This window comes from Dasypus novemcinctus, chromosome 1 (assembly GCF_030445035.2).
Source record: "Dasypus novemcinctus isolate mDasNov1 chromosome 1, mDasNov1.1.hap2, whole genome shotgun sequence".
Lineage (NCBI taxonomy): Eukaryota > Metazoa > Chordata > Mammalia > Cingulata > Dasypodidae > Dasypus > Dasypus novemcinctus.
Window position 1 is genome coordinate 90,151,866 of NC_080673.1, and position 18,151 is coordinate 90,170,016.

General features: G+C 39.1%; 1 protein-coding gene across 4 annotated transcripts in view; it reads right to left on the minus strand.

Moving 5' to 3' along the window:
- The window catches only part of EGF (epidermal growth factor), a 92,456-nt gene that overhangs the window by 55,655 nt on the left and 18,650 nt on the right, over window positions 1-18,151 (minus strand). For 2 of the 4 annotated variants that reach the window (XM_004476166.3, XM_004476167.3), the window contains exons 2-5: window positions 11,138-11,337; window positions 8,497-8,678; window positions 7,215-7,442; window positions 6,162-6,364 (exon numbers count right to left, since the gene is read on the minus strand). In XM_004476166.3, coding sequence (XP_004476223.2) covers window positions 6,162-6,364; window positions 7,215-7,442; window positions 8,497-8,678; window positions 11,138-11,337 — 813 coding nt within the window. The remainder of the gene's footprint in view (window positions 1-6,161; window positions 6,365-7,214; window positions 7,443-8,496; window positions 8,679-11,137; window positions 11,338-18,151) is intronic. The other 2 variants (XM_071215145.1, XM_071215143.1) reach the window with 1 other exon arrangement.

Sequence of the window (18,151 nt, forward strand, 5' to 3'; positions counted from 1 at the left end):
TAAGTAGATATATAAATAGATATATTTACTTGGATAATATAATTTATATATTTCTATAAAACCTCCAGTTATATTTCTGTTTTATTCACTTATCTTTCTCATTAGCGAACATTCCGAATAAACAATTGCCTCAACTTCCTTAAAAAATTTCCCAAGCTATATAATATAGTTTATTCTTTTTTATTAACAGAAACAGGAAGACAAAAATACAAGAATGGACATTCTGTACTATTGGAATCTCTAATAATAGTTTTTTTAAAAATCTGCTAGCTGTAATTCACTACTTGGTGTCCTTATCTATCTAAATCCCTCTAAGAATCAGCAAGTAAACAAGTGAACAAGCTATGAGCAGAAAAAAAGTATTTTTCACTTTTAGACAAGCCCATCAGGTCCACTCTAAATTTCTTTCATGTTTTATACCCACTTCTGACAAGTTTGTCCAGCCCATATGAGGATGGAAAATACACAGGACATGTGTCTCTTTTCCCGTTACTGTCTCTCCCACCTTTATTCACTAAGTCCCGTTGGCAGAAGGGACTACAGTTTCTACTGTGCTTCTTGCTGAGCTCAGACAGCCTAACCTAGCATTCCAGACCCCAGTGCCAATTACTGGGCGACAGCCTTTGAGGTAACCAACCAACCATCTTCCCCAAGCAGACTGGAAACCTCTAATTCAAGGCTTTTCCTAGCAAAAGATGGTACAATTTGAGCATCAAAATAATAAAATCTTAAGTAAAAGCTTTAAAACCCATGAGTTTATAAATGTACTTTAAAAAAAAGTCACCTTTGGAGGACACTGCAACACCAACCCTTATTCTGAAAGCAGGTATATTGAGGAAAAGAATCAAGCATTTAATTTACCTTTCCTATAAAAACTATACCTCAGGAAAATATAGAGCTGATATATAGCTGATGTGGAAAAGTTCTTTATATAAAAATTCCAGGTAATAAGTGCATAAGCAAGGATAGAATGTCATCACTTTGAACCTCTAATTAAAAAAAAAAAAATCTAGGCAGTGATAAAGAGTAGCTTCTAAGACCATTATGTGAAAGGCTGATGGACAACTTTATAATGAATGGATCAAGCTGACAACATCTGAAACCCCTGATTAGTCTTCAAAGTCACAAAAAGAATGAGAACCAGCCATTAAGTGTCTCCTGGTGTGGTGCAATTAGAAGTATTCGGTAGCACCTATAACGTAGTCTTCTAGACTACCAGTTTATAGGAAAAACAGACTAGAGGAATGTATTAAATGACACCATGGGGATATAATCTGCAAACTCCAGAATGTGGAAAATTCTATGGAACAAGTAATCTGGTTTCTTTAACAAGCAAATGGTAAGAAAAAGTCTCAGATAAGAATATAAGAAAAGGCCACAATCAGGCATGTGAAAATCAGCAAGAAAAGAGAGCAAACAAGAAAGACATCAGAAAATGATAAAGAGCAGATCTGCACTGACCTGTATTCTAAACCCAGCTTTACCATAAACCAGTCCTTTGCTTGGTCCCAATTGGCTGTAGTCATGTAAACGTGGCCATGGTCATGGAAAAAAAAGGTCAATAACTATCTACAAATGGTGTTGGGAAGATACAGCATTCTATATTTTACTAAGATTTCTATGAACAATAATAGAGACTTGGCTGTTTGAAATTACACGAAAAAATACTCATCTAGCTAGGATGATTCCTCTCTAGATTTTTCTAAATAACCAAGGGTTTACAGTAATCTATTTAAGACAGAAATTCTAGTAATAATATAATCAAAATGAATCAGAGTCCCACCTGGGCATTTCTAGCTACACTAATCACTTCTAATAAGCAGATACATTCCTGCATAGAGGTAATTATCCTTCATGAATTCACAAAACTGAAGAAACTCAGCAAAATTTGGGGGCATGAAATGAAGGCACAGCATTTTACAGTGTTGACAATCACAGGAAAGCAAGCTAAGCGTTACGTACTAGAGGTGATCTGCCATTCTCTCTGAGAGCACAGAGCTAGAACAACTTTTCTAGGTCCACAGCGGGTCACAGAAAGTGTTCCTGAAGGAAGTAACACTGAAGCTATTTCTCAGAGGATGGAGAAAGTTAGCCAGTGAAGAAACAGAGAAAGAGTATTCCTGTGCAGGCTGAAGGGCCCTGAGGAGAGAGCAAGCATGCCTTGTGGGAGGAAATTAAACATTTTAGGATGGATGCATCATGAAATGTAGTAGAGAAAATGGTGAGAGATGAAATTGAGAAACAAGCACAGGGCCTTGCAAGCCAGGTTCAAGGGAAGGGGCTTTACTCATTGGCAATACCAAGTTGTTAAAGGGTTTTATCCCAGGTTTGGATGATGATGTTCACTTCTGAAGGGTTACGCTCTCTGCAGCATCGCAAAGAAGGTGGGGATCTGAACTAGGGGCCTTCTGGGGGTGGAGAGCTGGCTGCAGGGAGGAGCACAAGTGGTTAGACTGTAAGTGGTAGACTTTTTAGGACTCATTGATCCATTTCATAGTGTGGGAATAAAGAAAGAGCCTAGGAACTAGCAACTCCTAAACTGCCGTGCTGGGAGACTAGGCCGTTGATGCCATTCACAGAGGGGCAGGCACGAGGGAGAAGGATGGGAAGGTGGAAGGTGGGGAGGTGAAAGGTGATAAGTCAGCTACTTGCTTCACGCCTGAAGCATGTGCAAGAACTCCAAGTAAAAATGGCCAGAAGACAGATAATGTACGGGTCTTGGTGAGGACATTTTCTCTGAGCCTGAGGTTGTACATTCAGATGTGTCCATTGCAGAACCTGAGCCTGGAGGGAGCAGAAAGCAAGTGATCATGACCCAGAGAAAGGAGCAGAGCCCTCTCTTCAGGCAACTGGTCAGAACCAGCAGAAAAGCCGCCTGAGAAGCAGTCTGTACAACCTCAGCCTGGAGCTTAGCAATCAGGGCATCAAGCTCCATCATAACAACCAGTCTGAATCCTCAAGCCAAGGACTCCTTAACCAACACCTCAATCTCATTGTGGAACTCTGTGGCTCTACCTTTAAAAGCTCCACCCTCCATCAGAGAAATGGTCTTTACTGGGGTTGCTCCCTTTGAATATTATGAATAAATCTCCAATGTTTTAAGTCAATTTTCCCTGCAGCTTAATGCTGTGGCAGATCTTTGCTGCTTAATAATCACTGTGCCTCAGCGTCCTTTGATTTTTAATCAGTCTAAAGCTCAAGAGAGAGATCTCAGCTGCAAATATATTGGGGAGTCACGTGGGCTGCTTCATAGAAAATGAAATAGGAAAATGCTGCAGATTGTATTTTCCCATAGACCACAGAGATGAAAGGTGATACAACCATTTGAAGGGTTCCAAGAAATCATTTGAGAGAAAAAAACAACCTGTTTAATTTTATTTAATTCAGTATCTCTGAATCATTTGACCCTGTAAGCTTTTCTTTTTCCTTTTCACATAAATTCCGTTCTTTTGTACAGAATTAGTGGTTTGTAGAACATGATTTGATAGATGATAGTTTGGGTATTGTGCAGGGAGAAGTAGGTTTATTGGAACTGGCATTTGTATAAATACTTGTAACAAAAATAATATCAACCAGGTTATGTGATTTTTCTCAGTTATCTCCTGATTGAAGTAGTTTCACTATTAAATGCTTTGTAACCCAAAGTACCTTGCCAGAGGAGTAATTGTAGGCGTGATATACAGGGGGAAATAACCAGCTTCTAAAGAAGTGTGTCTGTACATTTGAAGGCACTTTGAGAATCTGATGAATGTTATAGAATACATCCCTAGGGAGAACAATTGCATCTAGCACATAAAATAAAGGGATTTACAGACCCTAAACCTCAGGGAAAGAATTCCTGCTCTATAAGGCACTACTACTAATGATGACCAAAGTAACAAAACTCTTGAAAATGAATCAAAATTCCTATGTTCTGTATGACTGAAAAGAACAATCTGAAAGTATGTTCTTGGAGTGTATGTGAAGCCCGTCCTTCGGTCAATAACTAGAGCCAGTACCTCTAGTGCCAGCCGCCTTCTAGAATCCAGGTTTACCTGTATCCCTGCAGCTGACTGCGATTTCCCAATCAAATCTGATTAGTTGCCACACAGAGGCTGTTCGTCAGTGAATCATAAATAGGTTTATTTTCTTCACACTTTCAATTACACTACTGTAAAAGAAGCTGGGAAATAGTGGAAAACTCTGAAGAGATAATATGCTGATGGCAGAAAGAAAAATTAACTGGGAGACTGATAGGATTTTTTCCCAAAATCCATCCTTAACAACCTATGAAATTCTGGGAAAGTCGCTTAATTTCTCTATGCTTCAGAAGTCTCAATTATGAAATGCATACAATAATTGACATTCTTGCCTCACACAATTGCTGTGCTGAACCAATCATCATATTATCCATGAAATACTTTGGAAACTATAAAAACACTTTGGAAGCATAAATGTAAGAGATATGATGGTGGCGATGATGGACAAAACTATAATTACCATGAATAAGAGCCAATAATCACTTATTCATAGTAGTTATTGGTTATCACTTTGTTGAGAGTCATTACCTCCTGGGCAATGAATTATACTGAAGACAGCTTGAATCAAAATTTCTCACAAGAGGTATCTGGAAGTATGTCACATACACTGCCTTTTTGGATGGAACATACTCACCATCTTTTTTATTATGTTGTCACTATCTAATGTTGTGCGACAACCCACAGTTGAATTGTTTCACACAACTCTTGCTTTGTAAATCCAAGGAAATCCTTTTTTGAAACTTACTTATCCAAATAAATGTTTCATAGCTTGGTCTTCCTACTGTACAACCTTATCTAACTCCTATTTGTTCCTGAATTTATTGATTTTTTGCAGTTTCTAATTACTTGCCTTACACAAGTTAAATTAGAATGTCTATGTAGGTTTATAAAGAAACATAATAAAAGCATTATAACTGTTGTCAATTCTCCTCCTCTCTAGCCTCCCTTTGGCAACCTCCTGCCTCTCCTGCTATTCAGTCTCCAAGGCACTCTTCAAGAACTAAATCTTTGGCAGGTATGAACACATTTATTTACTAACTGTGGTCGGGGCCAATATCCCTAACATTTCCCACATTAAACCTTAATGGCATACAACTGGTAGGAATGGGGGGAAGGGATTCCATATCTGCTTCTGTATAGCAGAGAGCTATTTGGGGGAAAACTAAATATATTTTAAAACCTTCTTGAACTAAACTTTTACATAAAGGTGAGGTATTAGTATATTTATATTTATACAGCATATAAGACATATTGAGCATTCAATATGAATGAGTTCAAACCAAGACTATATTTAAAAGTGGAAATTTGGGACAATGACTAGATTTAGTCAATTATTCATACATTCATTTTGCTAACAGTTATTGCTTAAAACTTATTTATCAAGCAATCATTAATAATCACTGCATACTTGGTTAAAAACAAATAAAACAGATATAATCCCTGCCTGTATGGAGCTTATAATCAAGTGGGAGAGAGAATTCAGAAAGAAAGCAAGTTAACATATAATTACACCTTGTGATGAGTTTAGTGAAGAATGTATTCAGAAAAAAATAGGAGGTGAAGGAGCCTACTTTCCTTGGATGATCAGGGATGACCTGAGGACATGGCATTTAAATCTCAAAACTCGGAGAGAACTAAGCAGAGAGAAGAGTGAATGTAAAAAGCTAAAGGCCAGAAGAAGCTGCGCATGTCTGAGGAAATCTAGTGAGACTTGTGTTAGATCCCAGGGATGGGGAGGGGTAAAGAGCACTAGGTCGGGTTAGTCAAATCTTGATAGACCTGATAAAGGATAAATTTCAATCTAAATGCAAAGGAAAACCTTTGAAGGATTTTAAGCAGGAAGTGACTGGATCAGATTATTATTTAAAGCAAGAGAGGCAAACAGACTAGTTGAGTGGCTCCTATAATAGGCCAGGCAAGAAATGCTGCTGGTTTGAACTAAGGTGCTAGCAGTAGAAGAAAGAAGTGGACACTTGACATGTGTTTTGGAGGTAGAATGGAAAGGACTTGATGATAGACTGGAAATTGAGGGTGAGGCAGTAAGAGAAATAGAAGTCGAGGACGACCCCTAAGTGTCTGGTTTGAGCAAGTAGACTGGTGGGACCATGTGCCAGGCCTTGAGCAAGATCAAATATGACTCACCAGATTCCCAAGCATCACCCTTTGCCTTGGGCTGTGCCAGTGGATGCACTACTTTAATTTCACCAGGTGGTACTGATGATGGATTAAGGTTAATTTTAACTATATCCTTCCCAGTGTATTTGTTGGCTATCCAAATTGTCTTCTTTTTCCATGTTGAATAGAAGATACGATCACCAAAAAGGGATATTGCAAACAAATTGTGCCTAAAAACAAAGGAAAAACAAAACAAAACAAAACAGAACAGAATGGCACATTTGTTCCCTGAGTTATAAAGGTTTCACTTCATTCCAGTTTGTCTGGATTTTTTTTTAGGAGGTACTAGGGTTTGAACCCAGGACCTTGTACATAGGAAACAGGTACTCAGCCACAGAGCTACATGCAGTCCTCAATGAGAGTTGGTTTTTTCATTTGTTTGTTTGTTTTTAGCAGGTTCTGGGGATCAAACCCATGACCTCATACATTGGAAGCAGGTGCTCAACCACTTGAGCTACATCTGCTCCCCTGTCTGAATTGTAATCACCTAAGTTTTCAGTAACTTTTCATTTAGGTTTAGCTCCACTGCCATATCTCAATTCTTCTGCTAGTCATCATATAAATGGGAAGAAAATAGGAACAGGATTAGAGTGGATTTCTGGTCTTGTCAATTTCTCCTTGCCACTAGCGGGAAAGTCAACTGGAGAGCAAGATAAACCAAATAAAAATATATAAAAAATATATGAGACATAGTTATTCTAAAAAGAATAACTATGATCACCAGGGGAAACTTATTATATACCAAATACTCTGCTAATTATTTTTATTTGCATTTACTCACTTAATCCTCACAGTAAACCCAAGAAATTATCCCCACATTACAGAAAACCGAGGTTAAGAGAAGTTATATAACCCACCCAAAGTCACTCATCTAATAAATAGTAAATCTGGGACTTGAACTCAAGTCTTTTGAATTCCAAAATCTACCACATCAGTAGTTAAGCTGACAAAAGTGTGATTAATTAATCACACAAACGTCAAATGACAATTGTTTTATTTCACATCAAATGTAAAACTTACTGTGTAAGATGTTTGCTAAAATGGACAGAACCTCCATCATAATCACAGGAACAAACATGAGAACTGCTTCCTTCTCTACTGTACTGAATCCAAAAGAGCCGTTTATCAAGCACATCCAACGACATAGCTGTTATTTTCTCTGATGTCTCTAACAGAATCCTCACGTCCACACCATCAAGATCAGTTCTGTGAATGCTACTCGCCATCTCTGAAGACCAAAATAGAAACCTGAGGGCAAGCACATTGGACAGATGCATGACTAAATTTATAGTCATTTAAAATGGCTGCCTCTCTGAGTGCTTCCTCGGTCCCACGCTGTCTGCACAGGACTGGTCTGACTATTCTGAATGAAAATTCACTTCAACAAGTATTTATTGCTCTATTGTGGCCACTTATTTAGAAGCAGGAATTGAAGCTAAAAGAGACAATCCCTGCCTTCACAGAACATCCTATCTGACGGATTTCTGTAGTGTAAGATCATTAAATACACAAAAACTATAAAAGGATAAGCTTCCAAGACACTAGTGACAAAAAAAAAAAAAAAAAATCAGTGGGTGGGGAATCAGTGGAGGAGACAGTAATCATATCAAGTTAGGAATCAGGAATGCCTCAAGGGAAAGAACCGTGTCGAAGGGTATGTAGATTTTTCATTGGTAAAGATGAGGGAGAACTTTCCAGAGGAGAGCAGAGGCTAAACAAAAAAATTTATAAACGTGTTAAGCCTGTTTGAAAAAGATTGAATGGTTTATTTGGGCTATGGCAAAAAATAAGTAAGGAAACTAATTCAATTTACTATCAAAAAAGATTTCGGTGTCCTTGAATACCTAGCTGTGGAGTTAGCAAAGGTTTTTGAGCAGGAGTATGATTTTATCAGAGTTGTACTTTTAAAAATTAATGTCCTGGTGGCATTTAAGATGAACTAACGTGGAGAGGGACAGAAGGCAGGGAGAATAAGAAGACCTAAGAAAAAGGAAACAAGATTTTGATAGGGTGGTTGCAGAAGACAAGGGAGAAGTGGAGAGATAAGCAATAGAACCTGTTTCATGAATTTGAAGGTAGAAGGAGAGTTATGCTCCTGTAGCAGGAAACCATGGTAGTAAGGAATGCTGTTTGTATAGATTCAAATCCAGACAAACTGTCTTATTGAAAATAAATGGTGGTTGTGTACTGTAAAAGAGATCCTTAGTCTCAGGGAGCACTCAGGCCCCTTTGGGTTCAAAACGGTATGAAAATAGATTGGATTTTGAAATATATTTCAATGTCTAAAAACAGCAGAATTTACCTGTCTACTGGATCAACTGCTATATTTGCAGAACAATTTAAGGCATTTAAGAGAACACGGGAATTGTTTCCTTTCATATCTGTCACTGTAATGATTCCTTCCTGTTGATTTGACCAAATAATTTCTTCATTTATCCAATTAATTACCATTCCTGAAACATTTTTCTCTATATTGCACACACTCTGTAAAATCAAATTTCAAAATTAAGTTATTAATATTTCCCCCTTCACAAAAAATTGTTTTTATTGTTACGTACAAAAAGTCTATTCCTTTTAGCACTTGTCATTTTCATACATTCCCAAAAATTTTTTGAATGATAAAAGCCTCAGATATGGTGTCATAGTTTTGATGCAGCAATATGTTAACCCTGCCACATGAATATTTCTGGGCAAAGTATTTATACTGTAGCTTTGAAACTGAAAATCACCCTACATACAATTGAAATTGATCAACCATAATGTAGTCATAATTTAAATAAGCATAGTTTTTCAACTCTGCTAATGGGAAATTTTAACCAGCTAGTGGAAATTACTTCCAGATTCTTAGCTGAACGTGCCAAATTTTGCCAAATTCTGCTAAGATTGAAGTTCCTGCATGGAGTTACGAAGTAGATGCAATTGTTGATGGGGTCCCCATATTTCTTCCAGCCTCTCCACTTCATAACGCCCCTTCCCTTCTACAAATCCTCAGCCCTCTCAAGCCAGGACCCACATAGCCGGGCTTCTTTCACCCCTTGGGCAGTGTTCCACTGCTCCCCGGGAGAAAAACAACGGAACAAAAGCCTCTGCTAATTCTTAATCTAGTGCTGTGCAGGTAAATGAGCCCTCTGGCAAGGGGATGGAGTGGATGCTGGAGAAAGCCCTGATTTGTGGCATTGCAGATTTCTGTAACATAAATCCCACCCCCAACCCCCATCCCAGATTTCAAGCCACCGACAGGATGTCACCGAATGTGAAGTTGGGTGGAGGTTGAGCAATCAGCTCTCATGAGAAGGTGCAAACGGGAATCAGCACACCACTGCCCTTGCTATTACCACATCTCATACAAATTAATCTGGCCAATCCATTTCACCAACTGCTAATGTTAACATAATAGCTCACTCAGGTAAAGTATTTGACTTTTAGCAGTTGTCCCATTAAACAATGTTTTAGCCCAAAGGAGATAATGTAATGGTGGAATTGTAGACATCGGGCCAATCTTATCCTTTCCTAATGACAATATAAATTCACAACTATTTCACTTTTTTCCCTCGTTCTGTGACAAGAGAAACTCTCCAGAGTCTCTGACTCCAGATTTTTAAACTATTCTATGGATGGCTGGAGAATAATGGATGGTCTTCCTGGTTAAAGTGCTAAATACGAAAGAGATTAGCAAGGATTAGAGACGTCATCAAACAGATTAGCACCTGATTGAGGCTTTTTTTTTTTTTTTTTTTTTAAAGATTTATTTATTTATTTAATTCCCCCCCTCCCCTGGTTGTCTGTTCTTGGTGTCTGTTTGCTGCATCTTGTTTCTTTGTCTGCTTCTGTTGTCGTCAGCGGCACGGGAACGGGAAGTGTGGGCGGCGCCATTCCTGGGCAGGCTGCTCTTTCTTTTCACGCTGGGCAGCTTTCCTCACGGGCGCACTCCTTGCGCGTGGGGCTCCCCCACGCGGGGGACACCCTTGCGTGGCACGGCACTCCTTGCACGCATCAGCACTGCACATGGCCAGCTCCACACGGGTCAAGGAGGCCCGGGGTTTGAACCGCGGACCTCCCATATGGTAGACGGACACCCTAACCACTGGGCCAAAGTCCGTTTCCCCTGATTGAGGCTTTTTAAGAATAATTGGAGGGAGGAAGCTTTGGTAAAAAACAGTGGGTACTTCGTGCAGAGAGGAAATACTTGTTTCTCTAGTCACCTGTTCTCTGTAATGGCCTCCCAAGAACTGAAAGAACATTCCTCCTGGGACTCATTTAAGCGTTCTACCAATTAAAAAGAAAGAAGGAGTAAAGATCATTTGCATATACTTTAGCAAAATATTTGATGTCCACCATCTGCTATATTTTTTTTTCCAAGAATGTTAACATCCTTAAGAATAAAAAGAAAAAAAGCTTCCTTCCTAAATGTCAGGTACAAAAATCCATGACAGATTTTACACAGATAAAACAAAGCTTCTCAGCCTCAGCACCACTGACATCCTGGGCAGATGACTCTTTGTCACAGGGGTTGTCCTGTGACGTCGGGGGACGTCTGGCAGCACCCCTGGCAGCGTGCACATGAGATGCCAGTAACACACCATCACCACCACCCCAGGATGGCAACCAAAAATGTTTCCAGACATTGCCACTGGGGTAAAAAGTAGACATGTAAATAATTTTTAACCATAAAATGGCAATATCTCACCTTATAAATTTAGATATTTCAAAACTACATTCACATCCCACTTTCCTCTTTTGGAAGCTTCTGACAACCAATGCCACATCTGTGTACTTGTTCAATAATATAGCACCACAGATGTGGATCAAATATATACTTACCTATGCTAGACACATGTGAACTACAGCATAATTTTCATTTATCTATACTTGAAGACGTCGCAATATCAAATTTGTCGGCCTGTAAAAAAATCCTTCAAGTACTATGAGAAATGGTACTTTACCTCTTGCCCTGTTCCATTCAGAAATACTCTTTGCAAAAGTTGTCTTTCTAAATCCACCCAATAGATTCTTTCCTTGTAGTAATGAAAATCCATGATCACTGATATGCCAGCATCTGCCACCAACTGCTCATGATTAGTTCCTTCCAGGTCAATCCTAAAGATACTATTTCCATGGGAGAAAATTAAGAAAGGTGCAGGACCTGAGTGGGAAGAAAGAAACCAAATTGTGTATTTTCAATTATATTTTATCCAGTTTAGACAAAATACTTCCACAGAATTAAAGAATACAAGCAGAATTAATATTTAGTTCCTATTCCATGTTTAAGGAGAATATTTTATAGAGAATAAAGTATCCCTGAATCTCCACAAATTGATAGTAAGAAATGAACATTGCCAAATTATGAAAAAAAGAAAAAGACACTCTCTACTCATCTATTGAATGCCAGGCCCCATTTTAATGTTCAAAAAGAAGCCACCCACTACACCCTGTTATGGAAAGAATCTATATGAATGTAAATTTTAAAGATCTAAATTGGAAATAAATTAGAGATATTATTATTTTGGAAATGGACCCCACCTCTCTTCTGGCTGTACCTTATGATCTTACCTTATGCTGTATCTTATGCCTGAGGGGCAGTGACATAGAGGAAGATGAAGACAATTAGAGCTCTTCAATGGGAGCAAGAAAAATTGCAATGCCATCCCATGAAGGCTTTGAAATATTTTGGCCCTGTTAATATTGACACGCACCCAGTTAAATCTGAATTTCAGATAAACAGTGAACAATTGTTCAGTTAAGTAAGTGCTATGCAGTATTTGAGGCATATTTTTACTGAACAATTATTCATTGTTCATCTGAAATTCAGATTTAACTGGGTGTCCTGTATTTTTATTTGCTAGATCTGGGTGGTGGACCTCAGTGGTCTGCCTGGTTCCTTTGGGGCCTTGCCCTCTCCCTTGCCATGTGCCGAGGGTCTTGTCTTGGTCTGAGTGATGGCCACCTGCCCACTCAAGTACTGAACACTTGCTTGGGAACCTGATACTGCTCCTTGGAAACCTCAGTCTGACCCCACGCAGAGCTTGCCTTTGGGGCCCCGAGATGGCAGTAGGGCATGGTTTTAACCATAGTAGTCAAGGGCTCTCTTGACCAATGACAAGGAGACTCATGCTCCTTTGCCTTTAGATAACTATCGATTCACTGGGGTGAGTGGGGAATTGGAGGAGAATTCTAACTTATTCTTTCTTCCCTCCTGGTGTTACTCAATGCTGGTTGTTTTTTGTTTTTTTTTGTTTTTTTTTTTTTTGGGGGGGGGAGTGGGATGGTTTGTTTGATTGTTTTTAGGAGGTACAAGAGATTGAACCCAGGACCTCATACATGGGGCACAGGCACTCAACACTGAGCTACATCCACTCCCCCATGAGAGTTGGGTTTTTTTGTTTGTCTGTTTTGCTTTAGGAAGTATCAGAGATCGAACCTGGGATCTCGTACACAGGAAGCAGTCGCTCAATCATTTGAGTTACATCTGCTCCTCAAATCTGTTTTAACATTAAACCTTAATACTTTAATGTGACTTAATAAATGTATTTATTATTGTAAGTATTAAAGAAGATGATAGATTCACATCTTCTTACTTAAGGATTAGGTTTTAGAGTCAGAACACTAACTCCACATTGGAGAAACACTGAATTAGAGATACAAGAGGCAGGCAGAGCTGTAAGATCATGATCATTTGAAATACCATGTCTCAGAGAATTAGCTCGAATCACTCTTCCCATGTCCTGTGGCAGCACAAAGCCTATACTCCATCACCACTCCAGGTGGAGCCTCAAGAGGTCGTTGTGGAAGAGTGGGAAGGCAAGAGCCAGGCAGCCTGGTTCCCAGTTCTGGCTCCACCAGTTTCTGTGGACATGTCACAGGACTTCCCCACCCATATCAGAGGGTTATTGGGGAGAGGAAGTGAAATTAGAAATGTGAAAATATTTAAACTGCAGAATACCTTACCAATGTAATTTGCCACTGCTTAACCCCACATTACAAGGTTTCAGGTTTCACTTCATAGCTTTGTGCCACTGTTCAGATTTTAACCCATGAACTGGAACTTTTGTATAACTCATCTATAATACAACCATGCATCATGAAAGAAAGGGTAACACTAAAAAATGGCACCCTAAGTTTAGAAAAAGAGTACTCTGGAGAGAAAAAGAAAATCAATAGCTACTAATTTGTGGACCACAGATGACTACAGGTTTGTCGATTTATTGCCAGGAGTCCTCTATTTTACATGTAAAGCATGCATTCTTTAGAAACCAAATTGTGTGTGTGGCAGTCGGATACCATTTATGAATTCCGAAAAGAGATACTGATTATGTTTGTAAACTGGTCTATTCCTTGGGGCCTGATACCTTTTGATTGTATTAGATTCAGCTCAGATGCCTTTGTTTAAATTATGCTAAGATTAAGGCTTTGATTCAAACACCTTATTAGGGTGACTCAGTTTGAGTCCCCACCTCTTTGTGGGCTATATAAATGGACACTCAAGAAAGGAAACACACAGAAGTATATACACAGGATAAGACACACAGAGGAAGAGAGACAGCTCCATAGACACAGCAGAGGCCCCAGGAAGAGAGACGAGCCCTATGTCAGCCTACAGCTAAGATCGGAAGAAGCTGGACCCATGTATCCTTAAGAGGGAGGAGGAAGGCTGAACCCTCACCTAAGTCGCCCACCATCTTGCTTCATCACATGGGAACAGAATTTGATGAGGAAGTAACTTTGAGTTGGACTCTTTAAGGCCTTGTAACTATAAGCTTTTACCTCAAATAAATACCATTTATAAAAACCAACAGATTTCTGATACTTTGCATCAGCATCCCTTTGGCTAACTAATGATGTCCTACGCATATTATTAATTTTCTAATGCACTGATACATTGATGAGATTGATTAAAAGATTTAAGTCATTTAAAAGTCTTACTAGGGTGGCAGACTTGGCCCAGTGGTTAGGGCATCAGTCTACCACATGGGAGGTCCGAGGTTCAAACCCCGGGCCTCCTTGACCTATGTGCAGCTGGCCCATGTGCAGTGCTGATGCACACAAGGAGTGCCCTGCCATGCAGGGGTGTCCCCACGTAGGAGAGACCCACGCGCAAGGAGTGTGCCCCGTAAGAAGAGCCGCCCAGCGCAAAAGAAAGTGCAGCCTGCCCAGGAATGGTGCCACACACAGGGAGAGCTGACACAACAGGATGACGCAACAAAAAGAAACACAGATTCCCGTGCCGCTGACAACAACAGAAGCGGACAAAGAAGACATAGCTAATAGACACAGAGAACAGACAACCAGAGTGGGCGGGGGGGGGGGGGGCCAGGGGAGATAAATAAATAAATAAATAAATAAATCTTCTTTTTAAAAAATCTTACTAAATGAAATTTTTAAAAAGGAGAAAGGAAAGGCACTCTAAACATTTTAATATCCTCCATCTCAGAATAGAGCACAATGCTTTGTACATAATAGGTACTCAAAATGTTTTAACAAATTATTAAGTAGATCATTGTGTTTTATTTATTTATTTGGGCTTTCACCAGTAGAAATGAAGCAAAAGAGACTAGCATATCGATTAAAGTCATAAAAACAGGGTCTATCTTATGGTAGTTATTTGACTAACAGCAGTAGTAACAACCAGCTTTCACATCTTGATTTCATTTATCCTCAATATAACACCATGAGCTATCTAGGCCAGCTATTTAACTCTGTAAGTCAGAGAAAGGAGCAATCTGAAGAATACTTAGAGCCATAAAACATAAACATAGCATGGACTTTGGTAACTCTTCAAAAAACAAATACAGAATAATTATAAAAGCAATCATTCTAAATAGCAGTAAGTAAGAAATCTTTCTTCAGGTGGTGGTCATCCAAAGATGAATCATAGCACTTGGAATTTATCATAGCATTAGAACCAGAAGACCCTCGAAGTTACTTAATTCAATGTTTCCAAAAATGGCTCAAAAGAGCCACATAGGGTGCTCGTGTGAGTGTGTGCACATGTTTTTCCAGCTCTTCTCCCTCAAGATTCAGTAGGTCTGGGCAGAGGGCTAGGAATCTGCTTCTGATCAAGCATCCCAGGTGATTCTTGGTGAATTTGGAAAACATGAATCTAGTTCAGATGAGAAAATATCTTTCAAATTCAGTGATTTTTTGCAAAATCACACTGTGGTTGGTGGTTGCATTGGGATTAGAACCCTGATACCACCTTCCCAATCCATTACTCTTCCCACATACAACCTTGCTTTGGTCCAGGTTGTCTATGTCAAGACATTACAAGGTTCATTTTACTTATGTAACTGATTTTAACTCCACTTCCCTCAAAACACTGCTCATTTTTCCTGCACTGTCAGCATCATTTTATGTAAACCAGAGCCTCGGCTAAGAACTGATAGAAATGAAATGTAATATGATTTAAAAGAAAACAAAAGACTTTGAGAATTAGCCATGTGGAAAAAGTCACTAATCTGTACTACTGCTGGGAATAATTTTTTTTTTTAGAAAGAGTGTTTTTTCAGACCTGTCAAGGACTCTGCAAACACCTGGTGTGTGACACAATCTCTGGATTTGCATGTCAGCAGGGTGTGCATGTTTGAACAGCTAAAACTTTCCCATGTCAAAACCTACGGCATTTATTTTGGTGCAGTTCAGGAAGAGGAAAGGGCATAGAAAATCAAACATCATTTCTAAGGACAGCAAACAGGTCACAGCAAACCAACTAGAACCTCTGACTTCTCAACCTGGGGATTAGTAGGGGATCTGCAGGATTAAAAAGAAATCCAGAAAGTTTGGAGCATATTGAAGACTTTTGTTAGTGACTACAAAGATCCAAGGCTTCCATGGCATTGAAAGGCATTGTGCAAAACAGGTTTTGATTGACCGGGATGGCAGAAGCAGAACATTTCCCAACACGCAGCCCTTTATCTGCTATTGAGTCTGTGGGTGTGATTCCACACAGCTACCAAGAGAAATTGGCCAACTACTACATGCCTCGGGTGCAAAGGCTCACGAGACATGGTTAATGCACAAATGATACTCAAAACCAGATTAACAGGAAATCCTCGTCTTCTCTCCGGCCAGCACTGCCACCCGCCCTCACCACCACAGGCTTCCTGCTCTAAATCTGGACACAGAACTGGGGATCACAAGAGAAAGGGTCAAAAGGGAGCTCCTGGAGCTTCAGGATTCAATGACACCATCAGAAAAGAATGTAGCTATAAACGGATGGACAGGACATAAGGAAGCCTGGCACCTCCTCGCACTGCTCCCCCAAACACCCTGATGGGAGTGATTTATTACCACCCCCAACGGACCGACTTGAATGATATCTTGGGTTTTATGAAGTGCAGAAAGTTTTATTTCACCCTGAAAGACTATCTCCAACTCCTTTTTTGCAATTATGGTACTTACAAGGGCACAAATCGACTTTTTGGACTATCACAGCTTTCTACTCAGCTTATTTATAAGTGTCAAAATTCAGGTTAGGTGAGAAAGAGAAGCCATATAACTCAAATATATATATAAAGGGAAGTCAGGAGATTTGAATTTAAATTTTAATTCTGTAAGTAAAGTTCTGGGGCTCAGTTTTACTTTCTGAAAAACGTGAATTCGGATTCCCACCCTAGGACCTGAGTAGTGGTAGAAATGTGTCACTGAAAGCAGAAACTAGCTCCTACCCAACCCTCAGCCCATATTTGCATTCAGCAAGCTGACTAGTAATTGAGACGAGCAGGTTCTAGAAAATTAAATTTGTTTTTGTCAACAGGAGTCTTTAATGTGCCGATATACATTTTGACTCTCCAAGTAAATTGGGCGGTGAGTATCATAGCAATAATAATAGCTAACATCTTATGAGTTATTTCTGGGGTAGGATATTGAATGTATGTATGAGATAGGAACTCATGTCTCTTCATTTTACAGATTAGGAAAAGAAAGTTTAGAGCAATAAACCTGCCACAAGTCATACAGCTAACAAATAGCAGAAGAGGGATTTAAAGGCTATGTTTTCCTGAGGGTAGAATCCTAGCCTTGATACACCGTACCCACTGTATGTAGTATATTCCAAACTGAATTCACCAGGACTTCGTATTGTTTAGGGTCTTGTAATTCAGATATTTCAAGGAACCCACTTCAGGAAATGCCATTCCAGGCATGTTCACTGTAAGGCTGGATTCTCTGCATTCATGTTCCAGGAACTAATTATAAGATAGGTTCCTTTAAATCTATCCCTAAAATTACTCAATCTGGATAATTTTATATCTACCTGTATAAGAGAGCAAGTTGTTTTACACAAACACCAGCATATATTGATGCTCCTCAGTCAAGGAAATTTCAGAGAGGGGTAATAATTGTTCATAGATAAGCTAACATTTTATAATTTATTTTTGTTTTATATTTTATTTTTATCATACTATACAGTTGACTTTTTTTTTCCTTTTGGTGTACAGGTCTATGAATTTTAACACTTACATAGATTTGTGTAGCCACTCTCTCAATCAGGATTCAAAACAGTCCCATCACTACAAAAATCTCCCCACCCCCATGGCCCTGCCAACACTGATCTGTTCTCTAGCGCTATAGTTTTGTCTTTTCTAGCATGTCTTTGGCAGAGCTAAAACTTTTCATTTTTCTGAAGTACAATTCATCAGTTTTTTTATTCTATGGATTGTGCTTTTAGTGACTTCTAAGAACTCTTCACTTAACCCCTGGTCACAATGATTTTCTACTATTTTGTCTTTTAAACATTTTATAATTTTACATCTTAAATTTAGGTCTATGACCCATTTTGAATTAGTTTTTATATAATGTATAAAGTTTAGTTTGCAGTTTGTAATTTTGCTTGTGGATATCTAATTATTCCAACAGCATTTGTTGAAAAGATCCGCCTTTCTTCCTTGAATTTGCTTTTGCATAGCCATATTTGGATGGGCCCATTTCTGGACTTGTATTCTGTTCCATTGATCTAGGTGTCT